Consider the following 14,396-nt stretch of genomic DNA (forward strand, 5'->3'; position numbering starts at 1 on the left):
AGAGAGCACAAGCAGTTCAGTGTTGGTTAACAGTGGTAAAGTGCACAGAGTACTGATACAAACAAAAACAAATTCAGAAACCAGGAGGGGTGGGGTAGACAAACTATTTGGGCCAAGACCTCACCAAGGATGTCAGGTCTAACAACTAGTAACTCTGGTTCTGATCTACACTGTGTTCCCTCTGCAGATTGTTTATTCACAAAATTTTCCGCTACAGGCTGAGGCCCTGGAGACATTTTCACATGTCAAGGAGACAAGTGTTACACTGGCATTGTGCACCACCAACCATACAGCACTCATACATAAATGGCCAGAATAGACTCAACCCCTCCAGTTCTCAGAATTATATAGACAAAAGCCCATCCAAGGACTGGGAAAAAGGAGAGGGGTAAGTTAATAGGTGTTAACAAATCTGCAGAAGAATTTATTATCCATTACAACTAAAGAAGTCTAAGGTACAAAACATTTTCTTCAATGTGACACTAATGCCTCCTCAGATAGTCTCTTTGAAAAATTACCCAGCAAAATACATCCAATGAAGTAGGGCTGTTGAAGACAAAAAAAGCTATGCAACTCACATGAGTGAAATTACCTATCATCGAAACAGTGGATGACCCTCACGCCTGAATTACATATTTAACGTTTTGGAAAAAGACGAAAAAGATCAAGTAGTCTCCCTCTTGAAATGGCACCAATAGCTGTTTTTCTCCTCAGTGAAGGAACACTTATTCCTTCAGACGGAGTCCTGCCTGGTACTTAATAATACCCCCCCCCCCGCTACAGGTAACACTCTTATAGGCAACAAAATATTGTCTGTCCATCCTCTACCTGCCTGACCTTGGAATGCAATGATTGTCAACCCTTTTTTGAAACAAGCATTGGCATTTCTGTTGGTTTCTATTAGCATATTAATTGAAAAGTAGGCCTATATATGAAAACAAATCTTGCAGAGAATTTTTTGTTGGGTTATAGAATTAAGGTTGAGACTAGCAGAAGACCTTCAGAAGAAAAAAAAATCACAAACAAAGACAATCCTTGGAAAAGTTTAAAGGAGGTCAGAGCATTCTGGCACTTTGTAGCAACATGAATTAAGGTATGGTTATGCAACTTGGAATCTGCAATTTGAGGGGAGGTTAGATTTCACCATTTAACATTTTACCATGTACCATGTTATATGCGCTAGCATTGTGGGTGGGGGAGAGGAGCAAAGGGAGCTTCCAAAAGGAAAGAAGGCAAACAACTGCATGCATTCAATTCCCTTTGGAATAAAATGCACGAGCACAAAAAAAAGTTTAAGTTGTACAATCTGTGAAGAACTATTACACAAGAATGGATGTTGTCTAATTAGGTCAATCTATGAAAACAAAATGAGATAATTACAGAACAGTTACTGCATGAACTCCAATCATTATGAATACGCTCTCTGGTGCCCACACATGAAATAATGCTATAATAATTTTCTTTTTATATTAGCAAGCATTGTTTCCAGTTTTTCCCATAAGATACTGTGCTGGTGGTTCAAAGCAATGGGGGAGTTGTTATGCAGGAGTGCATGGTGGAAATCTACGCCTGAATAAGAATGAGCAGCGTGTTCCAAAACGGTAAATAACTGTTATCTTGGTGCTGGATGAGGGACTACCTCATTACTTGGACCTTCCTCATTGACCACATCAATTGCTGATTGTTCTATTTTTACAGCGTTTCACTGCTACACAACTACATTTGTACACTAGAAAAAATAAACATGCCTGCAAACAAAATGGCCCGGTACAAATTGACATGAAAGACATACTATGTGGAGATCACCATCAAAAAGAGCCTCGGTCAAACATAGGCCCAAAAGTGATGCAGAGTTAGGTCAACATAGTTGATTTTGGATTACTAGAATATTTCAGGTTCAGCACCACGTTTACCTCTGAACTAAAGGTTTCGAAGAGTGCAATGTTTTCCGATGCTTTACCATTCAGCTTTGTCATAGATAAAGGTGCAGAGAGTGAGGAAGAGGACCTGCTGCTGGAACTTCTCTCGTCTATGTTGGACTCTTCTACATGGTTGCTTCTTCTTAGAATGCCCCTCTCGAGAGGTGTTGGTTTATCCGATGCTGAAAGGGCAATTCCTTCGTCTAAAGGAAAAGGAGAGTTTTTGTGAGCTTCTAAAGCTTGCGCTTTTATTAGCAAGTAAAGTTACATTCAATTAAACCTCTGCTTTTTGGTACAGCTACTAACGCTCTTATCACTAACACATGGCTACAGCTCAACCATTAGTTACTGCAACAATTTACAAGAAACTGCACATAGGTGCAGTTAAGGCAATTTGATTTTTAGGCACATTTTGTTAGTACGGACCAGACCAAACAATGCGGTAGGGTGCTGTACAAACAGTTATGCAACTTTTTACACAATTTTACAAAAATCAATGTGTATATTGCAGTTACGAATTAAGGAAAAAGAAAAAAGAATAATGACCATTTTAGATATTTTTTTCAAATAGCCTACCATGTCTGTGAAGGCTTTTGTAATCTATTTCAATAGGGCAGTTACAACTGTACCGAGTACTTGATGAAAATGTTTGGAATTCACTTGTCCCTTTGTGCATGCACTTGTGCATAAGGAAGGCAACACATATTGGGGTGGGATAAATACTCCCCAACCATTTCTACAGACTTGCTGAGGAAACACCATACAAACTAATCATGAGGCGTCCGTGAAGCAGTTTCTTTTTAACCTTACACAATTATTCTAAAGGTAATCTATTAAAAAGGAAATGAATCAATCTTTTTGAAGTGTTCTTCCTAAATTTATATTTGACATATGGTATAATGAACTTTGCAACGGATGTGGTCTGTTACACGGATCTCAAATACATGCGCTGTAGTTAAATTAAAAATTATTTTTATTTACAAATTGCCATTAACTGTAACTGTTATAAGACAACTGCCCATGTACAATGCAAAGTACAGATAGGTAGTGTAGGAGAAAAGAACACATTTTCCCACTTACACTTAAAATATACCATTATTTTAGACTGCATTTCTCCTTGCAGCCTGCTACAGACCATACTTGTATTGTTTAAAATGCATTTAAACTGCAAATCTCTGACTTTGGTTCAGAATATAGCTAAACTGGACTGAAACCACGATTAGGTAAGTTAACGTCTAAATGGTAATTTACACATATCAATTTGGGAATTTGAAATCTATGATATGTGAGCTCATCTGAATGCATGCTATGGCATATGCATTTCTGTATTGGTTCACACTTCCGTCACATCCTTTGGGAAGCTGGTCTTTCCATATTATCTCTTGTCCTAGAGTTACATAGATTATATTTATCATTCAAGATTAAGAATTAGGAGAGTATGATTTATTACTACACTAATGTAATTTGTGCAATAGGTTTAACTTGTCTTGCGGACCAGACCCACACTGCTCTCCCAGAACAAAATAGGTTTTACTTTTATTTATATCCAGCACTGTGAGACATCCCCTCAGCTCACTTACATTTTGAGTGTGTAGGAAGCTGGCTCTGTATATACTATACCAAAGTAAGGTATAGTGTGCAGAGTCCAGGGAGTCCCCAGAGATATAGCAGGGGCCAGATAGATAAGTACTAACAGCTCTCTTTGTGGTAGTGTGGGCGAGTAGGTAGGCTAATCCAGAGGGTGTGTTAAGCACTTATTGTATTCACTCACTCAAGGACTAATTACACACACTCAGAAACAGAATCCAGATCAATTGGATAAGTATAAAAAAGGTATACTTATATTTTATTTCTAGAACGAAGCAGGACTTGGACCAGGTAGGTAAAATGCACTTTCAATTGTAAACCTTTACACAGAAATACAATTCGAAATTGATTTGCAATTGCTACAGGTTGATATGGTTTCACAAAGCACTTTAAATTATATAGTAATTACATTTAGAATACGTTTTTATTATTGATTCTTAACTAAAACCAATACATAGAAAAATAGAGTGCATTTAAGATAAACATGTACATATGACTAAGAAAGTTTAATTATCTTACAAAATATATTTTTTTATTATTTATTCTTCCATCATATTCTTTCTTTGTTTACATCGACCGCCAGCCTTTGAATTGCTTGCCAACACATCAACTCCATCTTGTATTTTAATAATTGTTTGTATAGTATTGTCAATTGGTGTTTTTGGTATAACATTTGTTTCTTTGTACATATGTGCTTGTGTCCATGCTGATGTACATGTTTTGTAAATATTGGCTATTTATTTATGAATTACTCTACATATGTGAAATAATGTCCAGTGAAAAATATTAAAACATAAAAAGAAAAGGAAAAAAAGAAAGAAAGAATATGATGGAAGGATAAATAATAAAAAATATATTTTGTAAGATAGTGAATCTTTCTTAGTCATATGTACATGTTTATCTTAAATGCACTCTATTTTTCTATGTATTGGTTCTAGTTAAGACTCAAGCCTGACATTTTTTTGTGATTAATCATCATAGATCTTGTGGCTAGCCTTTCCTCTTACCCCTTATGGTACTTGTCCCTACAGCTAGCAAGATTCATTGTTTCTAGTAGGGGTCCCCTTCTTACCAAATCATACTTTTTGATTAATTTCAGATTACATTGACTACTTGGGGTGGTATGCCTAGATACCACACTGAGGAATCTCACAATACAAGGTAAGTAAGACTTTTCTTGGTTTTAGGTATAGTTACTATTTCCTCCATACAAAACAGCAGTTCAACACAACATTTTAGGCACAAAAGCTCATTAAATGGGTTCATATGGGAGAAAAATAATTTTTGGTTTTACAGGTAAGTACTGGACTTACAAGTGGGAGTTTTGGAAATCAGGACCAAAATTACCCAAGGTCTAGGTGGGCACCCAAGGTCCACCACTAGCGGCTAGGTGTAGAGTGTAGGCGCCTAATGTTAGCCAGCAGGGCTAACGGGGCCTTCGGTTAGGGTCTGCTTGTGAGCCACTCGGTTGTGGGAGCAAAGCTCCTGGGGTTAAGGTCAGCACTACAGGGGCCAACGATCAGTACAGTAGCTGCATCACCAGTAGCACAGGGTCGGCTGGGTGCAGGGTGCCAAGAAGACATCAGGGACCCAGTGGTTTCCAATGGGGACCTTCAGTTCGGCAAAGTTGCTGCAGGCTCGGGCAGGGAGACTTCCTGAAGGCGACCACTGGCTAGATTGGTAAGTTGAGTTTCTTGGGGGATGCCTGGACACAGTCGGCTGGACCACCCAAGGCCGTGGGGCGCCGGGTGAAGGGGTGTCTTTTGGCATCGGGTTTCTTCCCCAGCGCCGGTAGCGGGGACCCTTCAGGTTGAGACTGCAGGTGTTGTCTTGAAGCTTGAGGGAGGTCGGGGATCACCAGATCCCAGGTCAAGATCGCTGAGGAGACCTCCTCGTGGTGTTGGGCCACAAGAACTTGGGCAGTGGGTGTCAGGTGCAGAGTGGCGCAGAATCGCCAAGCCACCAGGATCCGGATTCTGAGAGTGCGTCTTGGCTTGTGCAAATCAGGTGCTCACAGGAGACAGAGTCGGTTAGATGAGTGCAGGCAGATTTTCTGGGCTCTGGGGGTTGCTGGCTGCTGGACTCGCCAGTGTTCTCGCTGTAGGCAGGTTCTACACAGGACATGCCGGTAGGGCTGGGGCCAAAACAGTTGGTGTACTCTTCTTCCCGGGTCAGCTCGGCTCTTCGGCCCTTCTTCTTTCTTCTTTGAATCTGAAGAGGCAAGGTTCAGGGTGGGACCTAAATACTAGATTTAGAGGTGTTAAAAGGGGTTTGCAGGTCAGGACCAATTGGTCCCTCCCTTGGAGTGCGTACAGCCCCTATAATGCCACCTTCCAATGGGAGGGGGCATGAGCCTCACCCGAATTGGTTGAGTCCCCTCATTTTCAAAATGGAGAGGACTCAGATGTGTGCTTCACCTCGACACCCCCACCGGAGGGGTGGGGTTGGCAAAGTGGGCACCCCTCTCTTCCTAGCATGGTTTTCCCATCAATTCTGCCATCCAAAGTGGGGGCAGAACCAGTGGGAGCCAGTTGCTGGGGGCAGCAAAAGACCCCTTGGTGGACCCAGCACATCCTGGGGGAGGCGGCATGACACCTCTGCCCAGGATGGGCTTTTGTTTCTGGACCAAGAAAGCGGAGGCTCTATATTCGAATGGCCCACTCGCCCCAAAACCCCGAGGGAGTGGCCCCATCTCTCACGGTGCTATCATGGACGGACTGGGTGACAAGATTAGGAGGGGGCTAGTTCTTCAACATATTAAGCGTAAATGCCCAGCGATAGCTCCGATACAAGAGACACACCTGACAGGCTCCGGCACGAAAGCCTTAGACAGATGGGGATACAAGAGAGCAATTCACTCGGAATTTACCTCCGGCTCCCGTGGGGTGGGGATTCTGATCAATAAACGTTTCCCGCTAATACTCACTGATTCCAAAACGGATGATCTAGGGCGCTTTGTAGCACTGACATGCCAATGGGAAGGTCGGCCCTATAACCTAGTCTCGGTCTATGTCCCACCTGCACTGCACCAAACGGCTCTCCCAGCGTTGAGCGCTGTTTTGCTATACCGGACAGTGGGAGATGTTATAATTGGGGGGATTTTAATGCTGTGATAGAAGTATCTCTTGATAAGCACCCTCCCAGGGACCCTGGGAGTGCAAACCTCAAATTCACATACTTTATTGATGCCATTGGCTTGATAGACGTTTGGAGGACTAAACACCCTACAGATAGACAATACACATACCACTCAGGAGTTCACAATAGCCTCTCTTGGATCGATTACATGTTCATGTTAGCGACTGGGCTGGAACGGGTTACGGAGGCTCGCCACTTGCCCCAGGGGATATCAGACCACTCTCCTCTATATATGACGCTCTCCTCCCATAATTTTATACGACGGAGGGTGTACCCAATACACCCGGGATATCTCCAATACCCTACAATACACAAGGGACTTTGCACGGCCACAAGGCGCAATTTAACTGAAAATGAACACTCAGTGTCCTCCCCAGTAACGCTCTGGGAGGCCTATAAAACAGTGCAGCGCGGACATGCGTATGCACTGATAGCCGGACATAAGAAATCACAGCGACAGCAGTTGGAAGACCTTGAACAGGGGGTGGCCCAAGCCGAGGCAAACCATGCGCTCGCTATAACTGATGACACCACACATGCACTGAGTCTTGCACAGCAAGAATATAAAACATTTGCATGGGAGGGGGGCGAAAGCTAAACTCCAAGCCACAAAGCACACTATTTACGAAGTGGATGACAAGGCGGGCAAGTTTCGGGCCTGGCTGGACAAAAAAGACCGTGCCAGCAGGTGGATAACCCAACTCCGTGTGGAAAGCGGAGATGTAACTGTGGACCCACAGCAAATAGTGGATTTGCTCGCCTCCTACTACATGGGTGTATACAAGCCGACAGCCACCAATACAGTTGAAGATAACCTCGCCTTCCTCCAAGACATCTGCCTGCCTTAACTACCAAAAGACGCAGTCTCGGCGCTCGGGCGCTGAGCTAACCTCGGATGAACTTGCCACACCTATTGGGGCGCTTCAAACTGGGAGAGCGTTGGGGCCAAATGGCATACCAGTGGAACTCTACCAAAAAATGGCGACCCAAATCACTCCTCACCTCCTCAATATGTATAGGACTAGTCTTGAGGTGGGTGAGCTCCCCAGGGATCAGCGCCTAGTGACCATAGTCGCGATTCACAAGGCGGGCAAACCACCCCAAGAAAGGGCGTCTTATAGACTGATCTCCCTTATAAGTTCCGAAGCCAAAATACTGGCCACAGCATCGGCAATGTGACTTCAACCGTATCTAACTACGATGATCCACCCTCACCAATCGGGCTTCATGCCCCACCGCAACACGGCTCTAAATCTTCGTAGACTCCACGGGGTTATTGCTTGGAGCTCCACTATTGCAGAAGATGCTGTCATCCTCTCATTGGACGCCCGTATGGCGTTTGGAGTGGCCCTTCCTTTTCGCAGTGCTCCGACATATGGGGTTTGGATCCAGGTTTTGTGCCTGGGTGCATCTCCTGTACACTAAACCCATGGTGCAGGTTCAAGCGTACGGTCGCACTTCGCATGACTTCCCTCTTGGGAAGGGCACGAGACAGGGTTGCCCACTCTCCCCCCGCCTGTTTGAAATAGTACTGGAACCACTGGCGGCATGGATCCGTCAGGATCCGGTCATCAGGGGGCTTAAATGGGCTATGGGATGGGAGGACTGCATATTCCTCTATGCAGACGATATCTTTCTGTATATGGCGTCCCTGGCCCGCTCGCTTAATTGCCTCCTCGATATCTCTGCGGCCTATGGCAAAGCTTCAGGCTATACTATTAATTGGTTGAAGTCATTGCTTTATATTCTCCATGCCCCCCCCCCTAAATTACCGCGCAACTGCGACATTCAGATTGCGGAAGGAGGTTTCATGTACCTCGGCATATATATCACCCCTCAAGTCACGCGGAGGCAAATCTCATGAAGCCCCTGGCCCGCTTCCGCCGGGATGTGAAACACTGGCGTTCTTTACCTCTGACATTGCTGGGCAGAGCGGTCCTCTTCAAGATGATGGCACTGCCCAGATTTTTATATGTCCTACAGAATACCCCCTTTCATATTACCCCCTCCTTTTTCGCACTGATTAATACTGAAGTAACCAAACTCCTCTGGGATGGCGGGACAGCTCGCATTGCCATGGAAAAACTGTTTAAGGGGTGGTATGATGGAGGGATCGCCCTCCCACACATACGGACCTATTACTGGGCATTGCAACTCCCCGTCATAAGCCAGTGGCATCATGCACCGCAGGATGAGCCTGCGTTCCGTATGGACCGTCATCTCCTTGACACAGAAGGGATTATGGGAGCGTTATATAATAGCACTAAGAAACAACAGTACAAGGGCCCCACGGCCCATACACTACAACCGCAATAATAATAAATATCTTCAAAACAGCATCTTATGAGTGCGTGTGCCTTAATACTCGTAAATCTCATTTCAGTAATTATAGTCACTTAGTAGAAGCAAGCTATTCAGGGCACCAATATATCCAATTACACTTCCTGCTAGGGAGAATATGCTAATATTCAAACTGCTTGGTTCTGCCGACGAGTGACGCACGACTAACAGGAGAGCTTTTTTGCCCCCCGGAACCAACTGTGTAGCCTGTGAAAACGAATAGGGTAATGAGTTGCCGCCGAAGACTGTCTCCGATATTGGATCCTAACAGCTTTGAAAATGGGACTGCATATGGAGTAACGATTGCTGACTGTTGTGCAAATTTCCTAAGAGTATATAATTAAATGAAGCAGCAAGAAAAAGCACCACCCACCAGAGGGATTAAAAAACACACTGCCAGATGTACCACATGTCCCAGAATGCCTTACAAAAGTTATCCATTGGAGGACTACAAAATTCAAAATTAAGATATTTGGCTGTGGACGTCAGCGACGTGAAAGAGTGCAGGTTTAACTTTGATAAAGGTCTTCTTAGACCGAAACGCGTCTGGCCTGCCATGCTGTTTCATCAATAATAATAAATATCTTCAAAACAGCATGTTACGAGTGCATGCACCGTAATACTCTTAAATCTAATTTTAGAAATTAGAGTTACTTAGTAGAAACGAGCTATTCAGGGCACCAATATATCTAATTACACTTCTTTGGCAAACACGATGTCTCCAGGAGATATGCGAGGATTGTGTATTGCAGAGAAAATTCAGAGTACCCAAAATCTAACAATTTACCCACTCCAGCAGCTACCTCACATATGGAATCCACTTTCACCAGAAATCTACATCTTTCTTGGCTGTATCCCCTTTTTGTGTGCTCTAAACAAATATCAACAAGCAAATTCTGATATCAAGATTAATCAACACTTGAATCCCGCAGTGCACGCATCCCTTAGACCCAATGCATTTTAGAGTTCACATAGTAATAAAAGTCATATCTTGACAATTACATGTGCAAACTAATTTTTCTATGAAAAAATGATGTACTGAGATGCGATTGCCACTTTCATATGCATGCTTGAATTTGGTTCACTATAACTTGCTTTAAGGGTTCCATTATTTAAAATGTTCATAGTTGCATTCACAGACAACTTGCCCAGTGAAAACAAACACTAATGGAAAAAGCACAAATATAGTAGATCTTACCTGATTGTGAAGCTTTAATTTTGTAATCTCTTGGTTTGGGTATAGGCACAGGTTTGGCATCCCCCTCATCTTGAATAACTGTTGTATTGAATTTCTGGTGTTCAGAAAAGAATGAAGATTTCTGTTCCCCACCTTCAGGCCTGAGATCTTTATTGGAAGGTGGTTTATTTTCATTATTTTTGTGTTCCCACTCATTATCTTCATAGGAATCAATCAAATTTTTACTTTTTAGAAAGGACATCTTCTGTGGCTCATCTTCATCGTCAGACAACAGAAACTTGTTAGAAATTGTCCTTTTCGTATTTTCATTTGTTGATTTCTTAGTAAAATGGTTTTTAAAGACATCTGAAACTGAAATGGTCTGGATATTACCACACATACTATTTGCTGGGCATAATCATTTCTCTACATAAGCTTAAAGAACAAATGTTACCTTAACGTTTAATCCAGTACTCTGGTGCTCCAATTCATTACCACCCTAAAGGAATCTAAGCTACATAACTGATTGAAGGAAAATTGCCTTTTGCTATAGTTTACACAGTTTAGTAAAAATATACCTAAGAGCAAGGAGAAAGTATGGAGTTTGGTTGGTAAATGGGAAACCGTGTGAAAATGGTCCAAGTTCCTAACATTGTCATTTACTCAATCAACTGCAAATATAAGTAAACCTAGGTTGAGTGTCAAAACATTATAAATGTATATGTATAATGAATGTGTCAAACTTTAGGGAATAAATATACATATTTTTTCGTTTACGACGATGTAAAGGGAAAGGCAGGTTCTGGTCACAAAGACTAATAGTTGTAGTATGTCTATATTGTTTAAAAAAACGAATTGCTAATATTACTATTGTCTGTTGTATTTTGTATTTGTTATCGCTAATAAAATAAAGGTAAATATACTTTTCATTCATTTAGTCCTGATTTAGATTTAGAATATGCAACAATGCCTGATCAAAGTGCATTTTTTTAAATGTATATTTTACCAAGTTTATAGTCACCTTAAAACACACTTGAAACTGAACTGTTTGAAGACACTATTTGCTGGCATTGTATAAATGTTGAACATTTTGTTAGATATGTTAATTGAATTATCTTTAGTCAAAGAATTTTGGAAACAGAGGCGGGTCTTAAAAAGCAAATGTTATGCCTATAATTGAGCAATTGCTCCCTATGTCACAAGCTTTGCCTATATGAAGTATGGTAAAGAAAAAAGACCAAAATATTAAGGACATCTGTATTGAAGTTCATATCATTTAACTGGAAAGTGGCTGCAAAGTTAATCAGCATATCTTGAGTGCAAAGCTTTGGTTTATTGCTACCAGAGAGATTCCTAAAGATTTTTAAAAAGCTGAATATCTACACATCAATAGATTTAAGTCTACAGTTAGATGTTCAGCTTCCTGAGATTCTCAAACACCGCCATTTTATCCATGATATATGGAAATCAATATAAATTGAAATTTCCATACATAGTCTATATCTACTAGATCTACTTGTGATTTAAATGGTGGTGGGCAATCTGCATCATTTGGTATGGCAGACTTGTGAGTGTGTACTGCAAACAAATTTATTTTCTTCATTTGCAACATTATAACAACTCTTCATATCTGCATTTTCTGTAGTTCTACAGAACTTCTAGGCAGGGAAACTCCATATAAAATGTTCGTGAATAACGAAAAGCTGACAGAATTGTATGTCATTCATTTTTAAGGGGCAACCCGGACAGGTCCCCATTGTCCCCAGGAGCAATCCTAAATATTGTACTGAGGACAATCAAAAAACCTCCATCTGCGCAAGTTTTTCCCTGTGATTAGAACTAGGTCTTGCCTCTTGGTAAGGTAAGCTCTTGTAATTGGTGAGCACTCAGCGGTGACAAAACATATCAAAATTCAGGTTGGCTCATTCAATTATAATTCTTGATAGCCAAGAACCTTCTTGTCCCATAATATGTGGTCGAAATCATTGAAGCAGAAATTGGTTTAGAATATGTTAAAGCAATTGTCCACTATCCTCAAGGTAACCAAACTATAAAGTAATAATAATGGGGATAATTAGAGGAGTGAAGAAGGCAACATAGAGATCTGCAAACTATTAAATAATCAAGATGGTAGATTTAGAGCAGTGAATGTAATTTGTCAGATTGCCAAACTGCCTAAATGCTAAGTAAAGTATCACCTTTATAGGGTTTTTAAACTGAAGTTCCATCATTTAAGAAGAAAACCATTTGAGGTTCAATGGTTTGGAATATACTCTTCCTATTCAACTCCTCATTCTGGCTTATTGACTCACCACCGAATTTGCAAATCGAATATAAAGGCATCTTATCACAAGAAACACATAGTAGCTGCTTTGGAAAAGAGTGTCCTCCTTCCCACTCTCCTCTAATTCAATCCATCACCACTGGACCGGTCTTACAACTATTAAATTCACTCCACATGCCACCACACACACTGAAAGCCCATCAAAATTACACGTGTTAAAAAAATTACTCACTTAAGCACTCCATTCTCTCACAACTTCAGCAACCTTCCAGACAAATGATCTCTCCGACACTCAAACCGCCCTGTGTCACCCTGCACACCAAGTGTGTCATACACCAATAAAAAATTCACAATGGAAGAAAAGTGGCACAAAGGCCATTTACTCGAAGACTTTATCACCCTCAAAGCATAATTCACTACAAACAAACAAATGAACAACACCAATTCCAGTTTCCTACAATTACCAACTTCTCTGGCACAGTCTAAATGAAACTTCCACTGAACTAAACAATTACCTAGTCAACATGATCAACAGCCTTCCCTTTCACAACATTAAGCCATCCCACAAATTTGCAAACAGTATCGGTGCTTTCCAAGCCCCCCCACACACATAAACTGGCCTACTAAAACACACCCTTCATGCCATTCTCCATGCACATGTTTATCTGACCTGGAGCCAAAGGAAATGTTATCATATTTGTACAAGATGTATATCATTTTCATGACTCAACCCACCAGCTCTTCACATTTTATTAACTACTGTATTAGCTGCTAGGTTCATAACGTAAATCAACGAAATCATCATGGCAACAAGCTGACCATCTCTGCTGTAAATAACAAATGAATACATACATGAATAATTGAAGGACCAAGGGCTGGAGGGTGAGAGTAAGGAAGGAAGAAACACACATCATCGTGGATTACCTTTTGCTTTGAAAACCATTTTCCATGGCGATCTAAGGAGGGAGAGGTAGGTCACTCCTTGAAAACAGACTATATGTGGTGTATCAATAATCCTACAACTCATGTTCCAATAACATGTTCAAACCTTCTTTTAACAACAGATGTTATTCGTGATGACCTTAGGTGATCCCTTGAACACAATATTTGTCTATCCTAGATTCAATCTGTTACTAGACCGAAATTCTCAGCTATAACTAATGCGAGTCTGTTAAAACTAATTTTATTACAATAGTCGAAATCACAGGGTTTCTACAAGTGTTTTTCTTGTCTCTTTTGTTGAAGCAATGAGGATATAATTAAACAATCAAACCTTTCCAGAACGATTATATAGCAATTCATACCGTCATCATCGATTTCTTCAAATTCATCAGAGTAATCAGAATCGTCAGACTCTTGTATAGTTGGGTGTCTTGATTTCCGGGCACTGACCGCTTTTTTCAACTCATCCTGAAAGGAGAAAAGTACTTATATTTAAATTCCTTTCCAAAGACACGAAAATAAATTGCAAAGATGTACATATATTTTGAGGGATTCTTGGCAATTCTAGGAAAATAAAGGTATTGTTAAGACTAAATACTTAGAGAATAAAAAGAAGCTGGTAGCCTTACTAAAATTCAGAATTGTTACAAGGGCATGTGACATTCGTAAGTGTGAGATCGTAAACTACTAAACAGCGTGGGTCTAATCAAGGGAAACCAGCACTGTTAAAATGTGATTATGAAGCTCATAAAGAACATTTAGGCAGAAGAAAAGAATAATCCTTTTTTTAAGAAGATAAAGGGCCCGATTATGACTTTGGCGGTGTGAAACCTGGTCCGCCCCGCCGCTGCACCGCCAAAGCCGTGGTCAGTATGTCCATCAGATTAGGAGTTTTCTCCTGTCTGGCGGGCTTGGTTTTCACATTCCCACAGCGGTGCCCTGAAAATGGGCACCACAATGGGAACACCAAAAAACAGTTCCTGCACGGCATGGACTGACAATTCAATGC

At 41.4% G+C, this 14,396-nt stretch overlaps 1 protein-coding gene across 4 annotated transcripts in view; it reads right to left on the bottom strand.

Moving 5' to 3' along the window:
• The window catches only part of MAP9 (microtubule associated protein 9), a 276,353-nt gene that overhangs the window by 170,694 nt on the left and 91,263 nt on the right, over positions 1-14,396 (bottom strand). For all 4 annotated transcript variants that reach the window (XM_085641709.1, XM_085641710.1, XM_085641708.1 and 1 more), the window contains 3 exons: positions 13,750-13,855; positions 10,183-10,533; positions 1,914-2,122 (listed from right to left, as the gene is read on the bottom strand). In XM_085641709.1, coding sequence (XP_085497835.1) covers positions 1,914-2,122; positions 10,183-10,533; positions 13,750-13,855 — 666 coding nt within the window. The remainder of the gene's footprint in view (positions 1-1,913; positions 2,123-10,182; positions 10,534-13,749; positions 13,856-14,396) is intronic.

The sequence above is a fragment of the Triturus cristatus genome, chromosome 2_2 (genome assembly GCF_964204655.1).
Source record: "Triturus cristatus chromosome 2_2, aTriCri1.1, whole genome shotgun sequence".
NCBI lineage: Eukaryota > Metazoa > Chordata > Amphibia > Caudata > Salamandridae > Triturus > Triturus cristatus.